General features: G+C 55.3%; 2 protein-coding genes across 5 annotated transcripts in view; one reads left to right on the forward strand and one right to left on the reverse strand.

The window, feature by feature from the left end:
• Positions 1-8,970, forward strand: part of TMCO4 (transmembrane and coiled-coil domains 4) — a 95,670-nt gene extending 86,700 nt beyond the window's left edge. For all 4 annotated transcript variants that reach the window (XM_060141238.1, XM_060141237.1, XM_060141239.1 and 1 more), the window contains 2 exons: positions 885-1,002; positions 7,803-8,970. In XM_060141238.1, the coding sequence (XP_059997221.1) occupies positions 885-1,002; positions 7,803-8,216 (532 nt within the window). In that variant the 3' untranslated portion in view covers positions 8,217-8,970. The remainder of the gene's footprint in view (positions 1-884; positions 1,003-7,802) is intronic.
• HTR6 (5-hydroxytryptamine receptor 6) lies at positions 8,666-22,294 on the reverse strand. The gene is made up of 3 exons (XM_060141244.1): positions 21,581-22,294; positions 11,759-11,917; positions 8,666-11,566 (listed from the first exon to the last, which is right to left on the reverse strand). The coding sequence occupies exons 1-3, from the start codon at positions 22,292-22,294 to the stop codon at positions 11,117-11,119; spliced, it is 1,323 nt and encodes a 440-aa protein (XP_059997227.1). The 3' UTR covers positions 8,666-11,116.
• Positions 22,295-23,358: the final 1,064 nt, after the last annotated feature.

Consider the following 23,358-nt stretch of genomic DNA (forward strand, 5'->3'; position numbering starts at 1 on the left):
CTGGAGGCAGAGGGGGAACAGAGGCGTCCACGTGCATGGACTTGCTGAGGGAGGGGCCCAGCTTCACCCCGGACAGGGCACAGGGGTTCGAGGGGCAAGGCTGTCCCGTGGACCCCACAGACCACGTCTCCCGTGGACAGTGCTCGGTGTACCTGAAGAATCGGGCCACAGAGTGTCCGGGGTTATCTCCTTGCCAGAGTGCAGGGTTTATGTCTGGATGGGGGCAGGGCGTGGTGTTCACAGCAGCCATGAGAGTGGAGGAGTGTTCCAGGGCTGTGGCCTGCCTCGGGGGGCCGCGCTCACCTCCTAGGTGGCTGAGGGCAGGGAGAGCTGCAGGCTGGGCCAGGCCTGTCTCAGAAAGCACAGCTGGTCCCTCCAGCTCAAAGAGAGATGGGGGCCCAGACCCAGAGTTCCGAGCCACGGAGCATGGTGGCCCCAGCTCCCTGTGATCCTCTCCCCCCAGGCAGACACCCTGCTGCCTTTCTTTCGTCTCCCAGGGAGCCCTGGACCAGCCTCCACCCCCCACCCTGGGAACTGGAAACCCTCCCCAGCTGAGAGTAGCTCACCCAGCCACATGCAGACTGTGGAGAACTTCATCCAGCTTCCTCAGTCACTCACTCAACAGATACTCGTCTACTGCCCACCAGGCCAGCGCTGTTCTCTGCTCTGGGGGCCCAGCAGGAAGCAAAACAGCCTCCCTGGAGCTGCCGCGCCCTGGGCAATGCTCCCGAAATGCTAGTGGCTGCAGCTCCCACCATCATACACGGGTGCAGCGGGGCCCTGGTCTCCCACAGAAGCTCCCGTCCCACCAGGCTCCCCCGGGGCGAGGCAGGGCCCTCAGAGGCTGACATCCGCCCTTCTCACTCCGTCCTCTCTGCCCACAGTGGGGACTGGCTCTTGAGCTTTGTCTACCGCACGTCCTCCGTGAAGCTCCGAGTGGCCGGCCTACAGCCCGTGCTGCTGCAGGACAAGAGGGTGGAGAACGTGGACCTGTCCTCCATGGTGAGTATCACCTGTCCCTCCCGGGGCTGGAGGGCTGGGCACTTCGTTACTCCAGCCCAGCAACCCAGGTCCCAGGGACACTGGCCCGGGCTCAGTCCACCCCAGAGGAGGGAGGTCATGAGAATTCACTTGGGAAGAGGTAACTCCTGTTCACGGGCACCATCCTTGTGCTGGGGCATTGTCCCCAGGCCTCTGGGGCAGGCACTATTATCGCCATTTCACAGATTAGGAAACTGAGACTTAGAAAAGTTCCCATCACACAACTAGCAACTAATAGCCTGGATTTGAACCTCCAGAGCCCATTGCTCTTGCCCCTATATTACTGCCCTCCCACTACGCCTCCCGACTCCTCCTCCCACCGCCCCCACTCACTCCCCCAGCCGACGTTACTGGTCAGGACAGTCTATTTCTCCTGGAAGTAACCAAAACAACCAGAGGACACAAGTGGAGGCATTGAGGCTGGACCAGAGCAGAAGCACCCAATTTCCAGGCTGTGAAACCGTGGAATACAGAGCAGGGAAAGTGTGTTCCCAGGTCCCCCACCTTGGAATCACCTGAAGAGTTTATTTAAAATGCAGATCCCAGAGCCCCACTGCCCAGACCTCCTAAATCAGTCTCTAGGAGGTGGAGCCTGAAAGTCTGCATTTTAAACATACTCCCCAAAGATTCTTACATATCTCAGACTAGGCAGGGCAGACAATGAAAAGAATTCTTGCTGGGAATGGAATGCAATGCGAGGGAGCCCACCCCAGCAGCTACACAAACCTAATTTGAGTTTCTAGAGCCATCTTTTGGGCTTGAAGGAACCTCGTCCACCCACCACATGTCTGTCATAGGGAGTTAATAATAGCTTCATACCTTTTGCAGTATCCGTATCCCCACTGTACAGATGAGGACCCTGAGGCTTTGAGAGGCTGAGGGACTTGCCCAGGGTCACAGAGCAGGGACAGGGCTGAGCAGGACTGAAGCCAGTGGGCATCGCCCCCGTTGGGTAGATGTGAGAACCAGTGGCAGAGGTGCCGGCTGCCGGGAGGGTGAGGATATACTGAGCTGCAGTTATGTCCCCAGGCAAACTCAGCCAGTGAAAATTCCCGGGTTGCAAGGTTCACGAGAACAGGAACTTTGTTTTCCAATGATTACATTGCCGGCTGCCGTTTATCAAGTACCAAGCATTTCCTGAGCGTAACCCAATTTCCCCAGGTACCACATCAGTAATTTGAGCCAGCCGCACCATCCTACCTGAGAGCAGACAGTCCAGGCCCCTCCCTGGGCATCTGAAAACTCCCCTGGGGAGGGGCACCCCGGAGGACCCTGGCTTCTCCCTTCAGCTTCAACAGCAGCCTGGCCCGGCGACACACACACACGCACACACACACACGCATGCACGCACGCACACACACTGCACCTCGTCGTAGGGGAAGCCGGGCACCCTGACCCACCCCCACCAGCACAGCCAATGCTGGATTGCACGCTTATTGAAACTTGACTGAGGGTTGAAGAGAGCACAGGGGGATTCTAGCGCAAAAACTTAAAACCAGAACGTTATCAGGCACTGCTGCCACTGAAGCTCGTGGGCCGTGACCTTGCCCCGAGGTCCCCTGGGCCTCCCACCCAGCCTGCCACCATGTCACTGGGGCCAATTTGTCCTGGCTTATATCTTCACTCCCCCAGACTCCCAGGGCCCTAGCTCACAAGTCCTGACCCACCAGACAACACGAGTGAAGCAGTCCCGTGTCTTCCTGACCGGCAGCTTTAGGGGCTGGTATTGGTCCAAGAATAAGAAGAGTTTCTAGACTCATCCACCCATGAAACTTATCACTCCTAATTCAGGAGGCAGTCTTCCCAGGACAGACATGAACTTCAAGCCCTAGAGCCATCTCCTTAGATCATCTTTATCCCTGATAGACTTGCTTCACGTGATGTCAATCTCACAGCAATCCCGTACAGTGGGTACTGGGCATCCCCAAGTCACAGACTGGAAAACTGAGGCTTGAGAGAATAGGTTCAGTGTAGCCAGAGAGTCATAGATCTGGTCTCTGAAACCAGGTCCAGAGCCTGTGCTGTACACCTCCCTGTAGGAGTGAGGAAAGCTGGGTAACAAGACCAGGAAACAGCAGGACTCAGTGATGCCTCCTGGCCCATGTCCAGGGGTCTCTGTCCTGTTTGAGGGTCCCTGTACCCTGATGGGGTGAAGGGGAGAAGTGACTTGATGCCTCACCACTCCAGGGGTCTTCCTCTGCCACAGGAATCAAATGTGAAAAGGAATGGCTGAATGTTCCTTTCAAATGAAAATTTCCTTTAAATGCTACAAAGCCCCTGAAAGATAGTTTCTGCCCTGGGAAGCCCCTGAATGGGATACAGTGGGAAGAGCACAGCCTTTGGTGCCGGAGAGGCCTGGCTTAGAATCCAGGCTCTGCCACTGGTATACTGGCTGTGTGACCTTAGGCCAGTGACTGAACCTCTCTGTGCCTCGATTTCCTCATCCTAGAAACAAGAGATATCACCTGTCTTCCAGGGCACATGCGAGATGGTTGGTGCACAGTAGGCCCTCGTTTAATGCTGGTTCCCGCGTCTCCTGCCGCTGTGTCCACCTTCAGTTCTGCCTCTGGGACCACAGCTTCAGAGACTCCTCTCCCCACTCAGACTGCCTTCACGGCAGCTTCCCAGCTCCTGCCTAACAATAGCTCTTTATCGCATTAGGAGCACATCACAAAAAGCAGTGCTTTCCTCTTCTGGGTAATTGGAGGTAATTAGCATTGCCTTTGTGCTGCCCTCCTCTTTTCCTTCAAAATTCTTGCTGGAAGAGAGGTTGCTGGCAAAAGAGTCCTCGTGACTGCTGTTGCGAAGCACTGGCTGCCCTGTGCTCGGAGCAGAAACCTACAGGACCTTCTACAGGAGAATTTCCTTCTCCCTGCTGGGCTGGCGTGGGCAGAGCCCTCTGAGCGTCCCCCCAGCGTCAGCCACGGGACACAAACGTGGTCTGCGGCGGCTCCTGATCTCAGGACAAGCCTGAGCAGGAGTGAGCCAGGGGCAGGCCCTGTCGCAGGCAGAGGGCATCTCTGGTGAACGGAGCAGACAAAGGCCAGGCTGCCTGCCCACCTTTCAGGCTCTCCTGTGTGGGGACTGGGTTGCAGCGGGTGGGGATTTCTGCCACCCCGGGGGCCACGTCACGAGGTTTCTCCAGAGCCCAGGGTCTCTGGAGTCTTGGTGTCCCAAAAGAACGCCAGCTGGCTTCTCGAGCTTAGCACAGGGCTTGGCACACAATAGACATTCACGAATAATAACAATAATAACAACAATAGTCAGTGTCTGCATGGTTTACAGACCTTATGTCACTTGATCCCCGTAGCTGTCCCATGAAGTAGGGATAATAACCCCATTGTACAGGGATAGAAACTGAGGCCGCAGGAAGGGACACTGCATGTGAGTGGCAGAGCCAGATGAACTAGGGAACCTACCTCCGAGCCTGGGCTCTTAACCAGTGCGTTCACACTGTCTGCATTCACGCACCTCTGTGGCTTCCAGTCAGTGACCTCCAACTCTAGGCCAATAAGCCTGTGACGTGTATTATCTCGTTGAATCCTCACAACCAGCCCACATGGTGTATGGTGTACGTATCTTTATTAGCCCCATTTTACAGAGGAGGAAACTGAGGCCCAAGAAGTAAAGGAACCCCAGGGGGCCTGATAGGCTTGGGAATTGTTGGCCAGGCAGAGACAGGTGGCAGCAGCTTTGGTTTGGGTAAGTCAAGGTGTCTTGCAAGGCAGGAAACCAGAAGCGCTGAGGCCCATTCATCCTGTGTGGCTCTGGTTACCCTGAGCACCCACAGCGTACAGGGCTGTATGTGGGGAGTAGAGGTGAGTTAAAGGTGTGCACCTCCTCAGCTCACACGGTCTATCAGAACACAGACAGATGCAAGCAGATGAAGACGATGGTGTGTAGTGAGTGCTGTTGCAGGGGAGTCCCAGGAAGGGTCCGTAACCAGCGTGGGAAGGTCAGGGAGGCTCCTCAGCACCAGGGACATCCAGCATATCCGGACAGGTGGCAGATTTCAGTCTAGACAGCCAGCCAGGGAGATGGTCTTGGGCTGAAATCTTTATCCAGCATCAGCCACGCCAGAATGTTCCACTGCTCAGAAGGGATGCTTTTCCCATCCACTTCACTCCTGCTCTCCCACCCCTCTGGCTACCTGTACAATTGGAACTCTGCCAGCCAGTTCTGCCTCTGGGTCTTTGCAGAATTGGCAGATCAGGGACGAGGCCTGGCTGAGACCTGGACCAGCTTGTAGCCAAGAAGGTCCAGAGCTCTGCATTCTAGGGCAGCTGCACAGTGGAATTTCCATCTGGAATCAGCTGTAGCCAGTAGCCGTAAACACCTCCCTCCCTTCCTGTCCTGCCTGCCTCCACCCAGCCCGAGTACCAGCCCTTCACCAACATTAAAAAGGTATAGGGAGGTCATCCTTGTTTGTCCCTGTGGGTCTAGGTTACTGCTGGCCCGAATTCAGATGTGATGGCTGGAGCTTCAGCAGCCGTTTTGGGTTCCTGAATGGATCTGCCTAGCTCACTCCCTACCTTCTATCCCTCCTTCCAAGAAAATTAAATTAAAAGGAACTCATATTCATGGAGCACCTACTGTGTACCAGGTGCTGTGCCTTGTGGTTTGTATTATATCTTCCCACCAACCCCATGCGATGGGTATCACTAACCCTAATTGTGTAATGTCCCTATAAAAGTGTTTGGGGTCATATAGGGAACAGAATAGTTCCCACTAAGTCCCAGGCCCTTGGAGCTCTCATAGCAGACATTCAAGGTATGAGGTGTCATGATCCTCATTTTACAGACAGGGAAGCTGGGTCTCAGGACGTTGTACAGACTCACCCAGTTACTAGAAAGAGACAGAGCCAAGTCTGGAGCCCCCGTGTCTCTGATTCCAAACTTAGGTTCTTTCTAGCGCCATGCAGCCACTAATGTCCACCCGCTATGGAAAGATGCTGCCCTACCTTGACCTCCACCCTGAACCCAGGGATCTGAAAAGCCTCTTCTGTGTGTATACATGTGTGTGTTTTCACTGAACACTCTTTAAAAGTGGTTGTAAAGAAAAGAACAAGAAGTAAGCAGGTTATGAGAAAATAACAAAACTGTACAGGGAATTGTCTTTTGTGTTCTTGCAAAGTCATTGGAATAACCCGGTGTGATTTGCGATTCGAATGGAAATGCAGGTGTTACCAGCCGAGCCTTTGTGTTGCTTCCTAAGCGCCCCAGCACAAGCCTCCCCAGTGCTTTCCTGTCTCCTTTTTAGACAAAAACCTTCCTCTTCAGCCTTGGAGGACTGTTCTGTCTTGTGCTTGCCCTTGGCACTAAAGCAGGCACCCTAGGCTGGCTGGGGAGAGTGCAAGGGTCCATCTCAGGGAGAAGATTTGAGCGGAGCAGCCTCTGCTCTCAGTGTCTCAAGTGCTGTGTGTCGTTAAGCTAAACCACCACCCCTCTCTGGGTTTCTCTTTTCTCATCTGTAAAATGAAAATGATTTTTAAAGTCTTCCCCACCACACACCTGATTTTCTATGAAGTGAACAGGCCTGGATTCAGACCCCAGCTCTGACACCTGGGTGACCTTGGGCAGGTCACTTTACCTCTCTGCCTCAATTTCTTCACCTCCAATTAGCAACCAGTACCTGTCAAAGGAGTATATTCAATAAACTCATTTCCTACAAGGTATTAAGGACCTACTGTGTGTCGACCATTGTCCATTTTCACAGTTAGGCATCGGGCACTCCAATCACACCCCTATTTTTCGGTCGGTGATATATGCCAACACAAAAATAGGGGAGTCTCTCTTCTCTCAAGAAGGGGGTGGGCGCTTCTGAGTTCTTGACCCTTGTCTTAGTGAAGGTTCCATCCATAATAAAGGCCCAGATGAAGTGGCTTAAACACACAAGCGGTGATGCTGTCCCATAGGCAAAGGCTAGAAGAGGCAGTTCAGGGCTGGTGGCTCCATAGCTTTCAGGGGCCGAAATTCCCTGTCTTGCTCTTCTGCCATCCTTAGCGAGCCAACTCATGGCTCACGGTGGCTGCCACAGCTCTGGCCATCCTGTCTGAATTCCAGCCAGCAAGAAAGAGGAAATAGGGGGAAAAGCGAAGCACTCCCCCTTTTAAAGAGAATTCCAAGGAGCGCCGCATAACACTGCTGCTTCATCTCATTGGCCAGAACTCATCACCGTAGTACACTTAGCAACAAGGGAGGCTGGAGAACGTACCCAGCTATAAACTGGAGTTCTTATGATTAAGGGAAAGGGGGAGAGTGAATCGTAGAAAGTACCTGGCAATCTTTCTAGCCATAGTTCTATTTCAGATTTGGGGGCTTTTTCCTGGAGGAACCCTCACAGCAACCCTCTGATGTAACTACTCTTACTGTCCCCATTTTACAGCTGAGGCACATGGAGGTCAGAGGCATACAGGGGCTTGCCCAAGGTCCCACAGCTGGTGATCCACAGAGCCCTTCCACTGTAACCTAAAGCTGCAGGCGGAGAACAGGAACTTCCACTCCAACTATAACAGGAGGATCTTTCCTGCCCCCAGAGGACCCAGATTCTGTAGAGAAGCTTCCTTCTTCTTTATTTAAAAAATTTTAGAGCCGCTTTGAACCCAGAGGCTTCCCACCCACTCTGGGCTTGAGAATCATTGAGGGTTGGAGTCATGGCATTGGTGACTGGTTGGTGAAGATGCGGAGGGAGAGGCCCAGGAGCCCTGGGGAGGACTGGGGTCTGCCCACCACCCGTGGTCCTCACTCACTGTCCTCCTGCAGGTCAGCGGCCACTTGGACTACGCCAAGCAGATGGACGTCATCCTGAAGGCCGTGGGCATCCACACCAAGCCAGGCTGGGACGAGAAGGGGCTCTTGCTGGCCCCAGGCAGCCTGCCCCAAGAGGAGCCTCGCCAGGCAGCAGCGCCCTCCTCATCGGATAAGACCACCAACCAGGATGGGCAAACCCAAGGTCCCACATCCCCCTTGGGAGACACCCCCAGCACAGCCACATCTCTTGACCCCAGCCAAGCCCGAGTGCCAGTGAGACTGGACCAGTCTGAAGGGGCCTCTCTTCCTGCTGCTGCCAGCCCTGCTGAGAGCCCCCCTGTCTGCAGCCATGGCGTGGGCCCCAACCCACTGGGCTGCCCCGACTGTACCAGCGAGACACAGGGGTCCTGCCCAGGGCTGGACTGACCCCGGAAGAGTCATTCTCCCAGATTGCTATATGCAGTGCTCTCTTACCCCACTCCACCGGGTCCCTCACGTGAGCTCTGGAGATGCAGAATTTCCACCACTGTCTTTCCTAAATTGAAGACATTGGTACTGGAAGGAGGGGGATTGTAAGAAGACACCGTCCCCTCCCCAAGGAAGCAAGGCTAGAGCTCTGCAGAGTCAACCCAGCACAGTGTAGAGCCCCAGGACTGGACCAGCCGTGGGCCTCCTGTGCTGCAGGTCAGAGCTTAGGGTCTGGTTGCCCATCAGGTGGCTCAGGAGCTCTGTGGAGCCTGAGGCTCCCACCCAGCCACGCTCCCCAGCCTCACAAGCCTGGTGTCTGCCGACCCATTCGCCCACAGGCACCACTGCCACACCTACAGAGCAGGGACAAGTGGGACAGGCAGCTCATTCTCTCTGCTCTTGGGAGATCCGATGAGGTGTGCCACATGCAGCCGTACAGGCTGTGCACTGCACAACGACAGGGGCAGCATCATAAGGACGTGATGTGAAGGGCGCCCCCCAAAGTTATGCCACGTAGTGGCCCTGGATATAACTGTTACAGAACAATTACAGAACGTGGTGAAGAAGTGTTACAGAACGTGGTGGAAAATGCTGGATCAGCAGGCAGTGTGGACAGGGCCTGTGACGAGAATGAATTAGATGGGGAAAGGATTTCCTATAGCAGAAACAGAGGTGTGATGATTCTAACAATAAATAATAACAACAGCTACCATTTATTAGGTATTTACTGTGTACAGGGTGCTTACCTGCATTGTCTCAGTTGACCCTCACAACCACCCTATGAGGTAGGTTCTATTATTATCTTCATTTTCACTTGCAGACCCAGAGAGGTTAGGTAAGCTACCCAAGATCACACAGCTGGTCAGTCTCAAGCTCCAGTCAGTCGGCCTCTAGAGCCCAGGCTCTTAGCCACTGGATCTGCATCCCTGGAACCATCCCCTTTGGTCCTCCCACTGTCTCTGAATGAGGGGCCAGAGATAATCCCCCCCCCTGCATCGTGCAGACGGGGAAACCAAGGCCCCGGCAGAGAAAATATTGCCAAGCTCAGGGGAGGCAGCAAGGAGTGGGGAGAGGCAGGGGAATTAGAGTGTTGGAGCCAAACTGGTACGTGTATTTGTTTCAAAAACTATTTACAGAACTCCTACTGCTGTTAATCCAAACAGCTTATGTCACCCACGGAAAACTGAGGCCCCGAGAGAGGAAATGACGTTGCTGAGGTCCCAAAGCAAATTCAGGGCAGAGTCTGGACCAGAACCCAGGACACCTGCACCCAGAGTCTCTTCCCACCTCACCAGCTGCTTCTACAGCCTGAGTGGCCCCTCAAGCGAATGCAGTTCACACCACGGTCACCGCCTCAGCTAGTGTTTATTGAGAGTCCACTGGGGCAGGCCTGGGGGTAGAGGGGAGCCCCAGTAGCACCAGGGCCCCTCTACAGCCAGCGGCATGGCCAGAATTGAGTCTACTCAGCACCAAGGAGAGCTCCAGGCCGCCAGTGGAGGCCCCTGGGAGTTTGGGTGGATGGAACTTGGAGGTGGGAAGCAGAGTGAGAAAAACCTCTGACTAAAAAGAAACCTAAAGTAGGTAAGCTTTGGGAACCAAGAGTTCCCCCGTCAGAACAAAGCAGGCCCCTGTGCCAGGGTCCACCTGCCTGCCCGAGGGCACCAGCCCACGCCAGGGGCAGCTCTACAACTCTGCTGACCCGATGGCCACCACTCCCACTGAGCCCTGGGAAGGCCAGAAGGAGGTGGGCAAGGGCTGGTTCTGTCCCCACCAGCTGGTTCCCTTCTAGGCCCAAGGAAGTCCAGGCTAGAGGAACACCATTCCTGGTGCTGAGCAGAAGCCACCAGCTCTCCCTTCGGCTCCAGGAGACGCAGTGCAGCCGCCTGGGAGCTGGGGTGGGGGCCCTACCCAGCTTCCAGAGCGAGCCAGGCTGTGGGACCCGGGCCGGGGCTGAAGACGAGGAGGAAGGTGGAAGAACAGTGGGAACAAAGAGCCCTTCCTGGCCCTCAGCCAGAGGCCAGGGGGCTGGATGGCCAGGAGCTGTAACAGCAGGGACCACCAGCCGTCCACCTGCCGAGTGCCGGGCATTCTGTGTGCAGTATCCTAACGCTCAAGACACCCTATGAAGCAGGCGTCGTTACTCCCATTTTGCACGTGGAGTAATAGGCTCAGAGGGGTTAAGTAACTTGTACGAGGACTGGTAAGTGGTGAAGCAGAGGTTCACATGTAGGCCTGCCTGACTCCCAGCCTCAGATGCTTTGTGCGCGGGCAGGTGTATCCTGAGAACCTGACTGGTCCAAAAACGGTCTAGCAAACCATCCTCGGGGTTAAAGATCACCTGAACCAGCACGGCTCAAACCATAACGTGCGCAGGATCCACCCGCTGAACGCCAGGTCGGGGTGGGGCAGGGGTGTGCGTTTCTAACAGGCTCCCGGGAGCTGATGCGGCGGCCCACGGACCACACTTGGAGGACCGAGGAATTTGGCCCAGCGCCAAGCTGCCTCTGCAGACACAGGTGTCCCTCCCACGCAGTCTGACAGAAACGTGCAAAGGAGATGGTTGTCTTCATCCTAATCTGGGCCAAGAGGTCCTTACCCCACTCCCTGGAGTCCCCCAGCCTTGCTCTACACACATCCACAAGTTACACTCAATAGTGGGGCATCCTGGAGAAAACCGTACCGAGTCAGCAACAAGCCCTCCAGGTGGGAGGCCTGGAGTGGGCACGGGGAGCTGGCTCTGTGCAGCCCCCTGGAGCTCAGCGGGCTCCCGGGAGACCTGTAGCATCCTGGTTTTAGCCAAGAGCTGGTCCAGGGCCTCAGGGACTTGGTCCCATCCGGTCCAGCTCTCCAAGCCTGTGTCAGTTCCTCGGGGTACCAAGCGGAGGCAGCTGCAGCTCGGGCTCCGCAGCATCACCGTTGAAGAAGCTGACTGCGGTAGTGGTCCCGGCAGGCGGCGGGGGGTCCCGGGTGGCCTCTCCAGGCAGCAGCAGCTGGGCCGTGAGTTGCAGGCCTGAGGAGCCCCCCGAGCCCGGGTCCGAGTCCGAGTCCGAGTTCGGCAGCAGGGGCAGCGGCAGCACGTGCTGCAGGCTCAGGCCCGGCCGTGGGCCGCTGTGAGAGGTACGCACGGAGGGCGAGGCAAGACTGGGCTGGCGCTCCCGGGGGCAGTGGGGACACGGCAGGAACCTGCCCAGGGCCCGCTTGAAGTCCCGCATGAAAAGCGGGTAGATGATGGGGTTCATGGTGCTGTTGCAGTAACCCAGCCATGTGAGGACATCAAAGAGCCCCGGGGAGATGCAGTCGCACACGGCCTGGAGGGATGGGGCACGTCATGCCTGGTCCTGGAGGAGGGACGCAGGCCACCCCACCCAGCACGGATGGGACAGACACATAAACACACGGAGAGGCAGCCCGCCCTCCTCCCTCCCCGGGTCTGGGCAGGGGTGGGGCTCAGGACCTCCCCAACCAGGCGTGGACTCACCTGCCCCTTGTGGTAGCATTACCTGGGCTATGTTGACCACAAAGAAGGGCAGCCAGGTCACAAAGAACATGCCCAGCAGGATGCCCAGTGTCAGGCTGGCCTTCAAGGCCTTCCTGCTGTGCTTGGTGGCTAGACGCCCGCTGTCAGCCGACTCCACCCCGGGGCACGGGGTCCTGGGCACCTGAGGAAAGGAAAGCCACGTGATTTAGTGAAGAATGCGCCCCAGTCTGACCCTATTCCCAGCCACAGACTGAGCCTTACTCCTAATTCTAGACTGAGCCCTAGTACCAGTATTAAACTGCGCCCTGACCCTTGAATGAGCTCCAGTTGTAGTCCTAGACTGAGGCCTGACCCTGACTCCCGACTGAACCTTGATCTTGGCTTCAGACTGAGCCCTGACATCAGCAATAAGCTAAGCCCCACTCACGGCCCTGAACCCCTGATGCCCACCGTAGGTGGAGCCCTACATAAACAAGATCTCAAACTGAGCCTCAACCCCAGACCAGACTGAGCCCAATTTTAGCACCAGACCGAGCCCTGATTCCAGAAATAGACGGAGCCTTGGTCCTGGTCCTGCACCGAGCTATGACCCTGACCCAGCGCTTCACGAGGAGCTCTAGAGAGTACAGTGAGATTTCCTAGGTGCCGGGGCTCATGGTCATGTGTGTTGGCCAGGGTCAAATGTCATCCTTTGCAAGGCGTGTGGGTCTTCTGAACTGTTGGATTTGCGTTTGGGGCAGTGTTGTCCTGCACTGCACTTTGGCACTACACGAATTAGCTGCAATTGAACAGTACTTGACAAAAGAGGACAGTTGCTGTCCAGGGCTTGGCAATCTCTTTGCCTACGGATTCTCTTCATATTTTGGAGTGATGGTTTTGTCTGCACCACTACTCTCAGACTCCACAAAATAAAGTGCATTTTTGAAAATATGTGCCCAAAACAAACGTGTACAATTAAATCTGTATAAATCACTAGGGATGCAAGCAACCTTGGCATTTTACACACAGATTTCACTGTGGAGTGACAGACATCTCCATTCGCACACGTGGACTCCGTGAGCGGGAACCAGGGGAGAGGAGGAGGAAAAAGCTAGGAGCTGCTCCACGGCGAACACGGCACGAGGGGTTAGAATGTGACTTTACAAATGGGAGCGCAGGCGTCCCAGAACGTTCAACAGGCTCTCTGATCCCAGATGACCCATTAGCCCAGAGGTTCTCTTAAGTTTTTCAACTTTGTGAGTCCATTGAGACTCTAATGAGATCTACAAAACCACTCCTCAGAAAACAAAAGGCTTATAAAATTTTATAAATACACAGAGAAAAAAGTTCCCTCATGTCCAGAGGGTTCAGAGACCACTGTGAAGTCCATCCATGAAACCCCTAGGGGTCTATGAAAGCTGGAATGTGAAGCCCTCCTCTGAACCATGTATTGTAATCAATTTGGATTTTCATACATCAGCTTTCCACAAGGCAAGAGCCACCTATATTGACAATTTTTAAGTAAATACTGGTATGCAGAGGTGCGCACAATTTATTGAATTATGAAGGGGCATGTGGGCTGCCTGGGAATATACCTGGGCTTTGAAAGCCAGGGGTTTCCCCCCAACATTTCCTAAACTGCATGAGAGCCCAGCTTAGCTCTTGAGGCAACCAAAGATAGTTTGGGTATGGGAACATGAAAGAGAAGGAGGCAGGAAGGGAACCAGATTCCCAGGCAACCTTCCCAGATGAAAATGGGGTGGAGGAGGCAAAGGCAAGTTGTGTCAGCCCTTCGAGCACCAAAGCCCCATTCCCCTCCCAGCCCTTTTTCTCTCCCCGCCTCCTCAGGGTAGCCAGGCTTGGTTGCTGTCCATGGTGCTGAAACCCCAGCTGCATCCCTACAATATCATTCTATGGGGTCTGGAATGGCAGTGGCAGGAGAGGGGAGACAGGCACACTGCAACTCCCACCCTTCGATGTGTTTCTCCAAGTGAAATCTGGTTAGACAAATAGCAAAGACACCCAGAGCAGCCTAACAGAGGCCCTTGATTTCTCCCCTCTGTCTTGGTGGGGCTGCATTATGCAGAGGCAAGAGCTTGTTTTAAGACAAGTGATCTGGCTTCAAATCATGCCTCTACGACTTACTCGCCCTGTGATCTTGACAGTCTCTGTTTCCACATGTGTAAAATGGGAGAAAATACTCACCTTACGGAGTTGCTTTGAACCTGTGGATATACGTGCATGCACAGTGCCTGGCACAGAGTGAGTGTAAATACACAGCAGCCCCGATGTCGAGTCAGCACTATGAGCATGAGGCTGGGGGAGTTTTTAGCACCTTCGGGAGCCCTGTTTTTCTGCCAGCAGCTTGAGCTTTCCAAAGCAGCACAGATGTCAGGACAAATGCTCTGAGCCACTATGCTATAGCAAGGAAGAAAAAGAGGATCTGCTTTTCTCTCTCCTTCTCATTTTCTCTTCTCCAGAGTGAACTCTATATGGCTCCCATGGGCCAACCTGTTCAACCTGGAGGGAGAGGCTCCTGCTTCCCCAAAAGAATCTCCTAGGATCTGCCGTGACTTTGAATTGCTGCCACCAGTGGGGACAGACATATGGGGAAGAGGGAGACGCCGTCTCCAGAAAGCCCTAGCTACATGGGTATCCCCTGGCCCCTGGAGACCTGAGGAGGGGGCAAAAGACAGCTGTGATCTTGCTAGAGCTCTAGGGCACTAGGGTACCAAGGTACTCAGGGAGACATTTTGGGGGCAGTCATCGGGGGAGGATGATCCAGAAGGACTAACCATGATCTGAGAGTCCCTCTCTAGTCTTCCTAGGAACAAACCTGTACTTCTCTTTCTCCCCAAAAAGTTGACCCAAGAACACAAGCAAGAGGGAAGAGAGAAGGAATTTAGGCTCACAGATGGTGGGGGAACCTTCCCAAGGTCACATCACGCCAGTACAAAGCCTCAAATAAAAGTACCAGTGACCCCAAATGATCATCTCCACTTACTGAGCACTTACTATGCATCAGCAGGCGATGTTCATTCTGCCACTGAGTCTTTATGGGAGGAAGGTATTATAATCTCCATCTTGCAGATGAGGTTCAGAGAGGCAAAATAACTTCCCAGGAGTCACACAGCAGACAAGTGCTGAGTTAGGAATCAAAGTCATCTCTGGCTCCAGAAACTGCACTTCACCAGGCCGTTTCCGTTTTGGAGGATGGCATCCCCAAGTAAAACCCACCACTGTCACTGAGAGTCCCTCATGGAGCAGAAGCCAGTGGCAACCGCCAGGCCACACTCTGGGTTCTGGCTGATGCCAGCCTCACCCTTCCCACTTCTCTCTGCCCCGTAGCCACCTCATGGCCCCGTGGCACGTTCTGTTGTTTGCATGTCCCTTATACATGTCTGTGGCATTTGTCACTGTCAGAGGGCAGCTACTGGAGGACAATTTGGCAGCGCCCTTCCAGGAGGCAAGTCCGCTTACAGATCCTTATGTCCATAAAAACCCGTACCTCTGTCTCTACACTTGGCTTGGACAAGAGTGTATACCACAGCACCCTTCGTGATAGGAAAAAAATTGGAAACAGCCAAAAAGTCCATCAAAAGGAGAGTGGTTAAATAAACCCCGGTACGTTACCACTATAGAATGCAACACAGATGTTTAAAAGAATGAATTGATCAAATGGAAGGATCTCCACGATGCAGTATCAAGTGATAACGGCAAGTTGTACAAACAAGAGATACAGCATGATTCCCTCTGTTCAAAAAAATACACAGAGCAAAGCACTAAGTTTCTTTAGGTACATAAACAGATATGGAAACACACAGAAAAAGAACCGGAAAGACATTGAGAGACGTAGGAGTGGGAGGTGATTGGATGAGGTCAGAGAGGTCTTTTATTTTATCGTTATTGATGAATTTTCATTTTAAAATGCACTTATGTATTCCCTCGTGTAATTTCAAATTTGTACGATCAACTAATCATAGTGTGAGGGTAATAGGATAGACCCTGGAGCCAGACTGCCTGGTTTAAACCATGGCTCTGTTACTCACTAGCTGAGTGAACTTAAGCAAGGTACTTTACCTCTCTATGCCTCAGCTTTCTCATCTGTAAAATGGCAATTACAATGGCATCTACCTCGTAGGGTTGTAGTAAGGGTTAAATAAGATAATAGAAAGTTACTTGAACAGTGCCTGGCACACAGTAAGTACCGTGTGATTGTTACCTTGTTGTTGTTTATCGTTATTTGTGTTCACCTCGGCTCCTTCATAATGGTGATGAGGCTGCTGACGGCAGCGAGGGTGATTTTTTCCCCTAGAAAATCTCAAAGGGGTGAGCTCCCCAGAACCGTGCATTTTTACCATCAAGAGGAAAGGATAGGAATTAACATTTGTCAAGCACCTACTGTGCGCCAGGTTTATATATATCATCTCATTGATTCTTCAAACAGCCTCAAATGATAAATAGCATTACCCCTGAGATAGACGGAGGTGAGTGACTCATCCAAAGTCATCCAGCTGCGACGGGAAAGAGGCAGGATTTGAACCCGTGCTCAGCCAGACACACAAGCTCCTGTGCCCTGCCCCAGCTGCACCAGGCAACCTCGTTCTGAGCAGCAGCAAAGGCTGTCATGCTCGGCTCTGCTCCTCTGCTCCTCTGCCTCCCACTCAGCCCCCTCCTCCCCCTCCAAGATATTTCTGTGATCACAGCCTCCTCTGAGGAGGAAGCAGAGATGGGAGGGAAGATGGATCACTAGGACAGAATGATGCACAGCTGGGGGATGGAGCGTGAAAAAGCTGGGGGAGGAGAAAAAGGAGGAGAAATTGAGGGAGAGAGGAAGATATGGGGTGCAGAAGGAAGAGAGGGGTGAGCTAGAACGGAGGGAGGGGGGATAGAAAAGGGGAAAAGATGCGGTGCAGAGGAAGAGGCTAGGGAGAGGGTTTTGACCACAGAGACACAGGAATTCTGGCAGAGAGAGAAAGAGACTAAGAACGCAGGAACTCCCAGCTGAGCCTTCCACTGCTGCTCCCCAGCAGGCTGAGCGCCCACACTGGTCCCTCTGGAATCCCCCAAGGATGCGTCCCATCCCCGCATGGGCACCCACCTTTCACACACACACACACACACTCACACACACTCCTGCCCTGGCGGCATCTCACTCTGGCACCACCACCACCTCTCACACCCTTCTCTCCAACCCCAGCCCATATGCCCTGCCTGGCCTCTAAGCAGAACTCTTTCTTACAGCCCCTGGGGCTGGGAAGACCTGACTGAAACCGCTGAGCCAACCAGTGGCTTTTTGAAAGGCCATCCACATCAATAGGCAGATGTGGTGGACAGAGGCACAGAAAGATGGTCCAGCCAGCTCAGCTCCCTTGTCCGAAACCCCTGAAGAGCCAGGACTCCAGGGACTGGTGCCCAGCCCCCTCCCCTCTGTGGGGAAGCTAGAGGCTGGATCGGAGAAGGAGCTAAGGGTTCAGTGGGGCTGGAAAGAGGAGGAAAGGGGCCTAACACACCCCCAAGTTCTGTTCATTCTCATCAGTTCCTTTAGGTCCAGGCACTGAGAACGCCTCCGTCCCCAGGCTGGATGCTGCTGGACTCTGGGGCAGGCCAGCTTGGGTGGGGTAAGTGGGTCACAATCCAGGAGGCCAGAGTAGACGCAGCATCCCAGAAGCAAATTCCCCAAACGCAGGCAATTCTCCAGGCAATGAGGAAACTTGCCCTGCAGGAGGCTCGCTTAGGGTCTGAATGGGTTTGGAAGCAAGGGCAATGGTAGAGTCTGACACTGTCTCATTCAAATAAAGAGAAAAGGCTTTCCAGAAAGTAGGAAGAATTTGCACAAACACATTTCTGGCTTGAGATACTGCGGGTCATTCTGCCACAGCTAAATGACCCGTGAAGACTCCTCCCAGCCTTTGGTTTCGTGACTTCCTTGCTCTAGTTTGCAAACGTATGCACAGGGCGTAATAGACCCTGAATGTTTACTGGCGGAGGCACCCTTCTTCTAAGCTCCAGAGCCCTCATCATGATAGGGTTTCGTGATCAGTGTCTCTCTCTCCAGCTAGAAAGTAGATTCCAACAGGGCAGGATCTTCTCAGACCCACTCATCCCTGCAACCACAGCACAAGGGAGGTACTCAACACGGTACCAAGGAAGTGAATCAATGTACTAAAAAGTGCAGGATTCATCAGCTACAAGAACTGCTTCTAAAAGTGGGAGAAAAGGGAGAGATGTGAGTTGGGATTGAATCCCTGGCTCTGCGAAGCACTGTTGTTCATTTCATTTCTCTCATCACCGTGCACTGACCACTCATGACACGCCAGGCACTGTTCTAAGTTCTGGGAACATAGCAATCAAGACAAGTCCTCACCCTCATAGAACTTACATTCTAGTAGGAGGAAATAAACAGTCAAACAGTAAATGGGGAAGTATATAATATGTCAGGCGGTGGTATTTGTTGCTGAGAATAACTTAGGAAATTAGGACTGGATGGGATCTGGACAAGTATGGCCGTTACTACTCTTGACGAAGTGATTAGGGAAGACAGCCAAGCAGAGGCCAGAAGAAAGTGATGGAAGTTAGGGGGAGAACCGTGCGGAGATGTGAGGAAACGGCACTTCAGGCAGGGGGAGCAGCAAGTGCAAAAGTCCTGAGGCAGAAGTGTGCTTGGTATGCTCAAGGAATAACAAGGGGGCCAGGGGAACTGAAATAGGAGTGTGGAGGGTGGTGGAAGGAAAGGAGGCCAGAGAAGGAGCAGAGGAGTGACATAACAGGGCCTGCATTTTTTTTTTTTTTGGCCATGCCTCACAGCTTGCAGTGAAAGTGACAAGTCCTAACCACTGGACCGCCAGGGAATTCCCAGGACCTGCATTTTAAAGAGATCGCTGCGGCTGCTGTGTAAGATCAGAAGGGAGCAAGGATGGGCTTAGGAAGCCAGTGGGTGATCTCTGCAATAACCCAGGCATCAGAAGCCCAGGGGACCAAGGGAGGCAACCGAGACATGAGAAGTGTCTTGAAAGCAGAAAGCACGCTGGGTGTGCAGTGTGAGAAAAAGAGAGGCATCCAGGCCGCCTCCAAGGTTCCTGGCCTGAGCAACTCATATCAGTTAGTCGACATGAGGAAGACAAGGGAGGAACGATGTCTGGAGCCTGGAAAATCCGGAGTTCTGTTGCGGGCAGTGGTAAGTAAGTGGCCCAGGCTGGAAGTCATCAGTGTGTAGGTGGTACTTCTGGTCATGGCACGAGACCAGCTCACTGAGTGAATGTGGGAAAAGAGCAAGGAGGTCAGAGGACTGAGGCCGGGGGATGCCTCGGATGGTGGAGGAGCAGGAGGACCCAGTAGAGGAGACTGAGAAGGCACAGTCGGTGGCGTGGAGGGTCTCACACCGGGTGGCGCCCCTGAGGTCAATGTTTTAAGAGCGTGTCACTGTCCAGAGGCAGCACGACGCTCAGATCCAGGCGTTGGCATCAGCCAGACCTGAGCTGGAACCTCACTAACCAGCTGTGCAACCCTGGGCGTCACCTGCCCTCGGTTTCCCCAGATGTCAAACAGGGATGATGACTACTTGTCCCGTTGGGTGTTCGGGGGGTTCACTCAGCTCAGTGCCCGGCAGGTAGAGAGCGCTCAAGGGCTGTGGAGCTGCAGCTGTTAGCATTCGGGGGACACCTGCCCAGGTGCTGAGGCCACAGTCTCAGGTACAATCCTGGCCAGTTAGCTTCATGGAAAGAAAATCTATGCATCACAGACACTGCTGGAACCGAGAATCCAGACCGAGGCCGGCCAACTTCTCACCTCCTTAGTCACTGGGGCAGAGCTCCCCAGAGTGTGAGAATTGGAGATACCCTTGGGTGGTAAGTGGACACCCTATAAAATAACTGAGTCACAGAGTGGGAACACAGGCCTTTACAGTTCCCTCTCAGCTCTTCTGGTTACGCCAAGAGAAAGTCTCGTGTCAATGGTACTGTGTCTTTAACATCCCTCCAACGTCTAACAGAGAGAAAGCCGGCCTCAGGCTCAGCATCTCCAGCCACATCCAAGCTGGGCTTTAGTAACACTGCTGGTGCTTCTGCAACCTCAGTGAGGTTGTGTTCGTGATCACCTTCTATTTATGGCCAGGATGCTGACTGTCCATTTCCGGAAGAGAAAAGGAGTTTTCTTTCTAAATAAGTTCATGGAAGTAAAAAGATAAATGAGACGTCTCCAAGGAAATGCTAAGTGCATACGGATGAAGAGGCTTGAGGCTTGTGTGAGGGTGGGCGGAGGGGTAGCAAGGCAGATACCACAAGGCAGTTCTCAAACGCCTGACGTCTGGGAAACGCTCCTTTACAAGAACCCAGGGAGAGAGGACGGATGGCCCAGGGCAGCTGCCCTACAGCTGCAGAACCGAGTCAGGGTCACAGCCACCTGCTGAGACTCAAGAACGTTCTCCAGTGAGTACAGATGGGGGAGAGAGCAGGGCCGCAGCCAGGGCCTCCTGTCCACCCAAGACCCTGTCCTCCTACTTGATGGGCGTCACTGCTGGGATGACACGGGTAAGCCGCTCTGGGGGGGCTGCCGACCAGGGTGATAGCCTCTCAGCCCCCATCTATCCAGTGACCCCCCCACCCAAGGTACCTCCCATCCTGCAGGCACCTCCTCCACCTGAGGCTACACCAAGATGACACTGGAGAGCCCATCTGGGATCTTCTTGGGGGCCTGTGACCTAATTCTCTAGGGCTCAGGCCTGGTCAGTCTAAAGTCCCATCCCTTGGCGTGAACAATAGGACTCGGGTACCGTGTGACCCACTCCACTCTAGGCACTGCAGACCTTGAGCAAAGAGCGCCGACCCCATTCACAGGTAACCAGTGAACACCTACTATGCACAGTGGAGATCAAAACTCACTCAGATACACCCAGCCCTCGTGGGAGCTTACACTCCAGTGGGGGAGACAGACAATGAACAGATCAACAAATAAACTGGGTATCGGGATCAAGAATAAAAGGGTGGGGGAGGGCAGGGAGGTCTGCAGACAGTGTGGTCAGGGAGGGCCTCTGGGAAGGGGTGACCTGTGAGCTGAAGAAGAGTCTCAGTCAGGCAAGGGCGGCTCCAGGGGAAGAACATTCCAGGCAGAGGGCACAGCCAGTGCAAAGACCTGGGCACAGAGTCAGTCTGGTGCCTACTAGGAGTGTCAGAAGGGCCACAGGACTGCTGCAGAGAAAGGGGCGGGGAGGGGAAGAGGTGCAGCCGGAGAGGTGGTCAGGACCGGATCCCGAGGCCAGATCCTGACACAGGTCTCCCCTTTTATCTTGAGAGCAATGGGGAGCCACTGAAGGGTTTGTAGCAAGGGAGTGAGGTGATCACGCTTCTGCTTTTGTTTGTGCAGAAAATGGATAGGAGGGGGTCTGGCGTGGAGGCAGGAGGAGCCAGCAGGAGACTATCAAAGGCTCCCAGGTAAGAAGCAATGGTGGCTTGGATCAGGAAGGTGGCATTGGAGGTGACACATGTTTAGAGGCAGCACCAACAGGCCTTGCAGATGAATCCCATGAGCATGAGGGAGAGAAATTGTTCCTAAGTTTCTGGCGTGCGATGCCATGATGGTGCCATTTGCCACGATGAGGACGAAGGGGGGACGAGCAGGTGGGGAGAGGTGGGACCCCCTGAATTCCCTGTTGCACATGTTACCTTCGAGAAGACTGCCCCACATCCTGGAGCGTCCTGTGGACAGCTGGACATTGAGTCTGGAGTTCAGAAGGAAGGTGGGAACTGGGAATGACCAATCGGAGGTCGTCAGCAATTGTATATTACATGGCGGATGCCTAGTGGGCACCCAATGGCTGCTCATTCTTCTCCATCCCACAAGCCCGGGTCTCCCTGCGCGCCCCGGGTACCTGCAACGTCTCCAAGGCCTGGACGGCCATGCCGGTGGTGAGGGAGGCCACCTGCACGGCCTGCTTGCGGGCGGCCAGCAGGATCCTGCAGTAGGTGAAGCAGATGGCGCCCGACGGCAGGAAGAAGGTGAGGCCCGACGCCACCAGGACGAAGGGCAGGCTGGCCAGCAGGCGGCACTGACCCGGGGCGGGCGCCCGCGCGCGGCCCAACTCGTGCCATCCCAGCAGCAGGGGCAGGAAGGAGGCGAGCGCGGCCAGGCCCCAGGCGCTCAGGACCAGCGCCAGAGCGCGCGGGGGCGTCATGCGCAGCTTGTAGCGCAGCGGCGAGAGGATGAGCAGGTAGCGGTCCAGGCTGATCAGGCAGAGGTTGAGGATGGAGGCGCTGCAGCACATCACGTCGAAGGCGGCCCAGAGCAGGCAGAGGCCCCGCGCCAGCACCCAGCGCCCATACAACGCATTCAGCATGGCCGGCGGCATCACCACCAGCCCCACCATCAGGTCCGACGTGAAGAGCGACACCAGGAAGAAGTTGGACGTGTTGCGCAGCGTGGGCTGCGTGCAGATAAGCGCGATGAGCAGCGAGTTGGCCGCCGCCGTCAGCGTGATGACCACACACAGCGCGGCCGCCACCCAGCCGCTGCCCCCCGGCTCCGATGGCGGCCCCGACTCCCAGTCCAGGGTGCTGTTGTTGGCGGGGCCCTGCTCTGGGACCATGAGGGCGGAAGACGAGGACGTGAGGCACGAAAGGGGTCCGGAGGACGAGGTAGGGTGGGCGGGAAGACGGAGAGAGGGACCTGCAGGTGCAGAGGCTGGATGGGCGTAGTCGGTGAGAACAGACCACCCCCCGGGGCCGCAGATGGGAAGGTATGAATGGGGCTCTGGGTCAAGGGGCAGCAACCCGAGGAGGATGGAGAGGGGGCCTTTGGGCTCCCTCGGGTGTGATGTAGGGACACCTGGAGCAAACCGGTAAGAAGTCTGGGAGGAGGCACCTGATGAGCTGAGCCCTCCAGAAGGAGCGGGCCGAAAGTCACCGGGACGCTGACTCTGGGAGCGTTTGGCCGGGTGGGAGCAGAGCCCCTAGAGGGGACGGGCGGTAAGATGGGTCGAGGGCAGGGACCCAGGGAGGTGGGAACCCAGGGCGAGTGGGCGCTATCCAGGCCGCCCCGCGGCAGGTGGGCGTAGTGGGGGTGCGCCAGGTGGGGAGCCGTGGTGCTGGGGGTCGCAGGGTGGGGGGGTCCACGGGCCAGATCAAGCCGCCGGCGGGGAAGGCAGGTCTCAGAGCCAGCGCAGAGGCACCCCGGGCTCGGGCGGACACGGTCCCCGCGGCGAGAGGGAGGATGCCGGGTCGGCCCGCAGGGAGAGAGAAGGAGCCGCGGACGCGCCTCCGCCCCTTCTCCGCCCGGCCGCGGGTCGCCCCGCTCCCTCCCGCTCTCGGTACCTGGGGCGCTGAGCGCTGCTCCGCCGCCGGCGACTGCGGCAGGAGCCGCGGGGCCAGGAGAGGAAAAAGCGGCCGCGGGCCGGGCAGGGGCCCAGGGACTGGGAGACTCCGCGAGGGGCCGGCGCACACGGAAGAGCGGTGGCTGCTTCCAGGAGCGCGCGGTCCCCGCGCCGCGGAGCCTGCGCCCAGCCCCGCGGTGGGCGGGGAGAGCCGAGCCCAGGACTCGCAGGCGGGCGGGGTTCCTGGTACCCCCAGGTCTGCAGAGGGATGACCCGAGCACTCCGGCTGCGCCAGGTCGCCTCCCAGCTCTAGCAGCCTCCACCCGCCGCATGCCCCTCCC

Source organism: Lagenorhynchus albirostris, chromosome 2, assembly GCF_949774975.1.
Source record: "Lagenorhynchus albirostris chromosome 2, mLagAlb1.1, whole genome shotgun sequence".
Classification (NCBI taxonomy): domain Eukaryota; kingdom Metazoa; phylum Chordata; class Mammalia; order Artiodactyla; family Delphinidae; genus Lagenorhynchus; species Lagenorhynchus albirostris.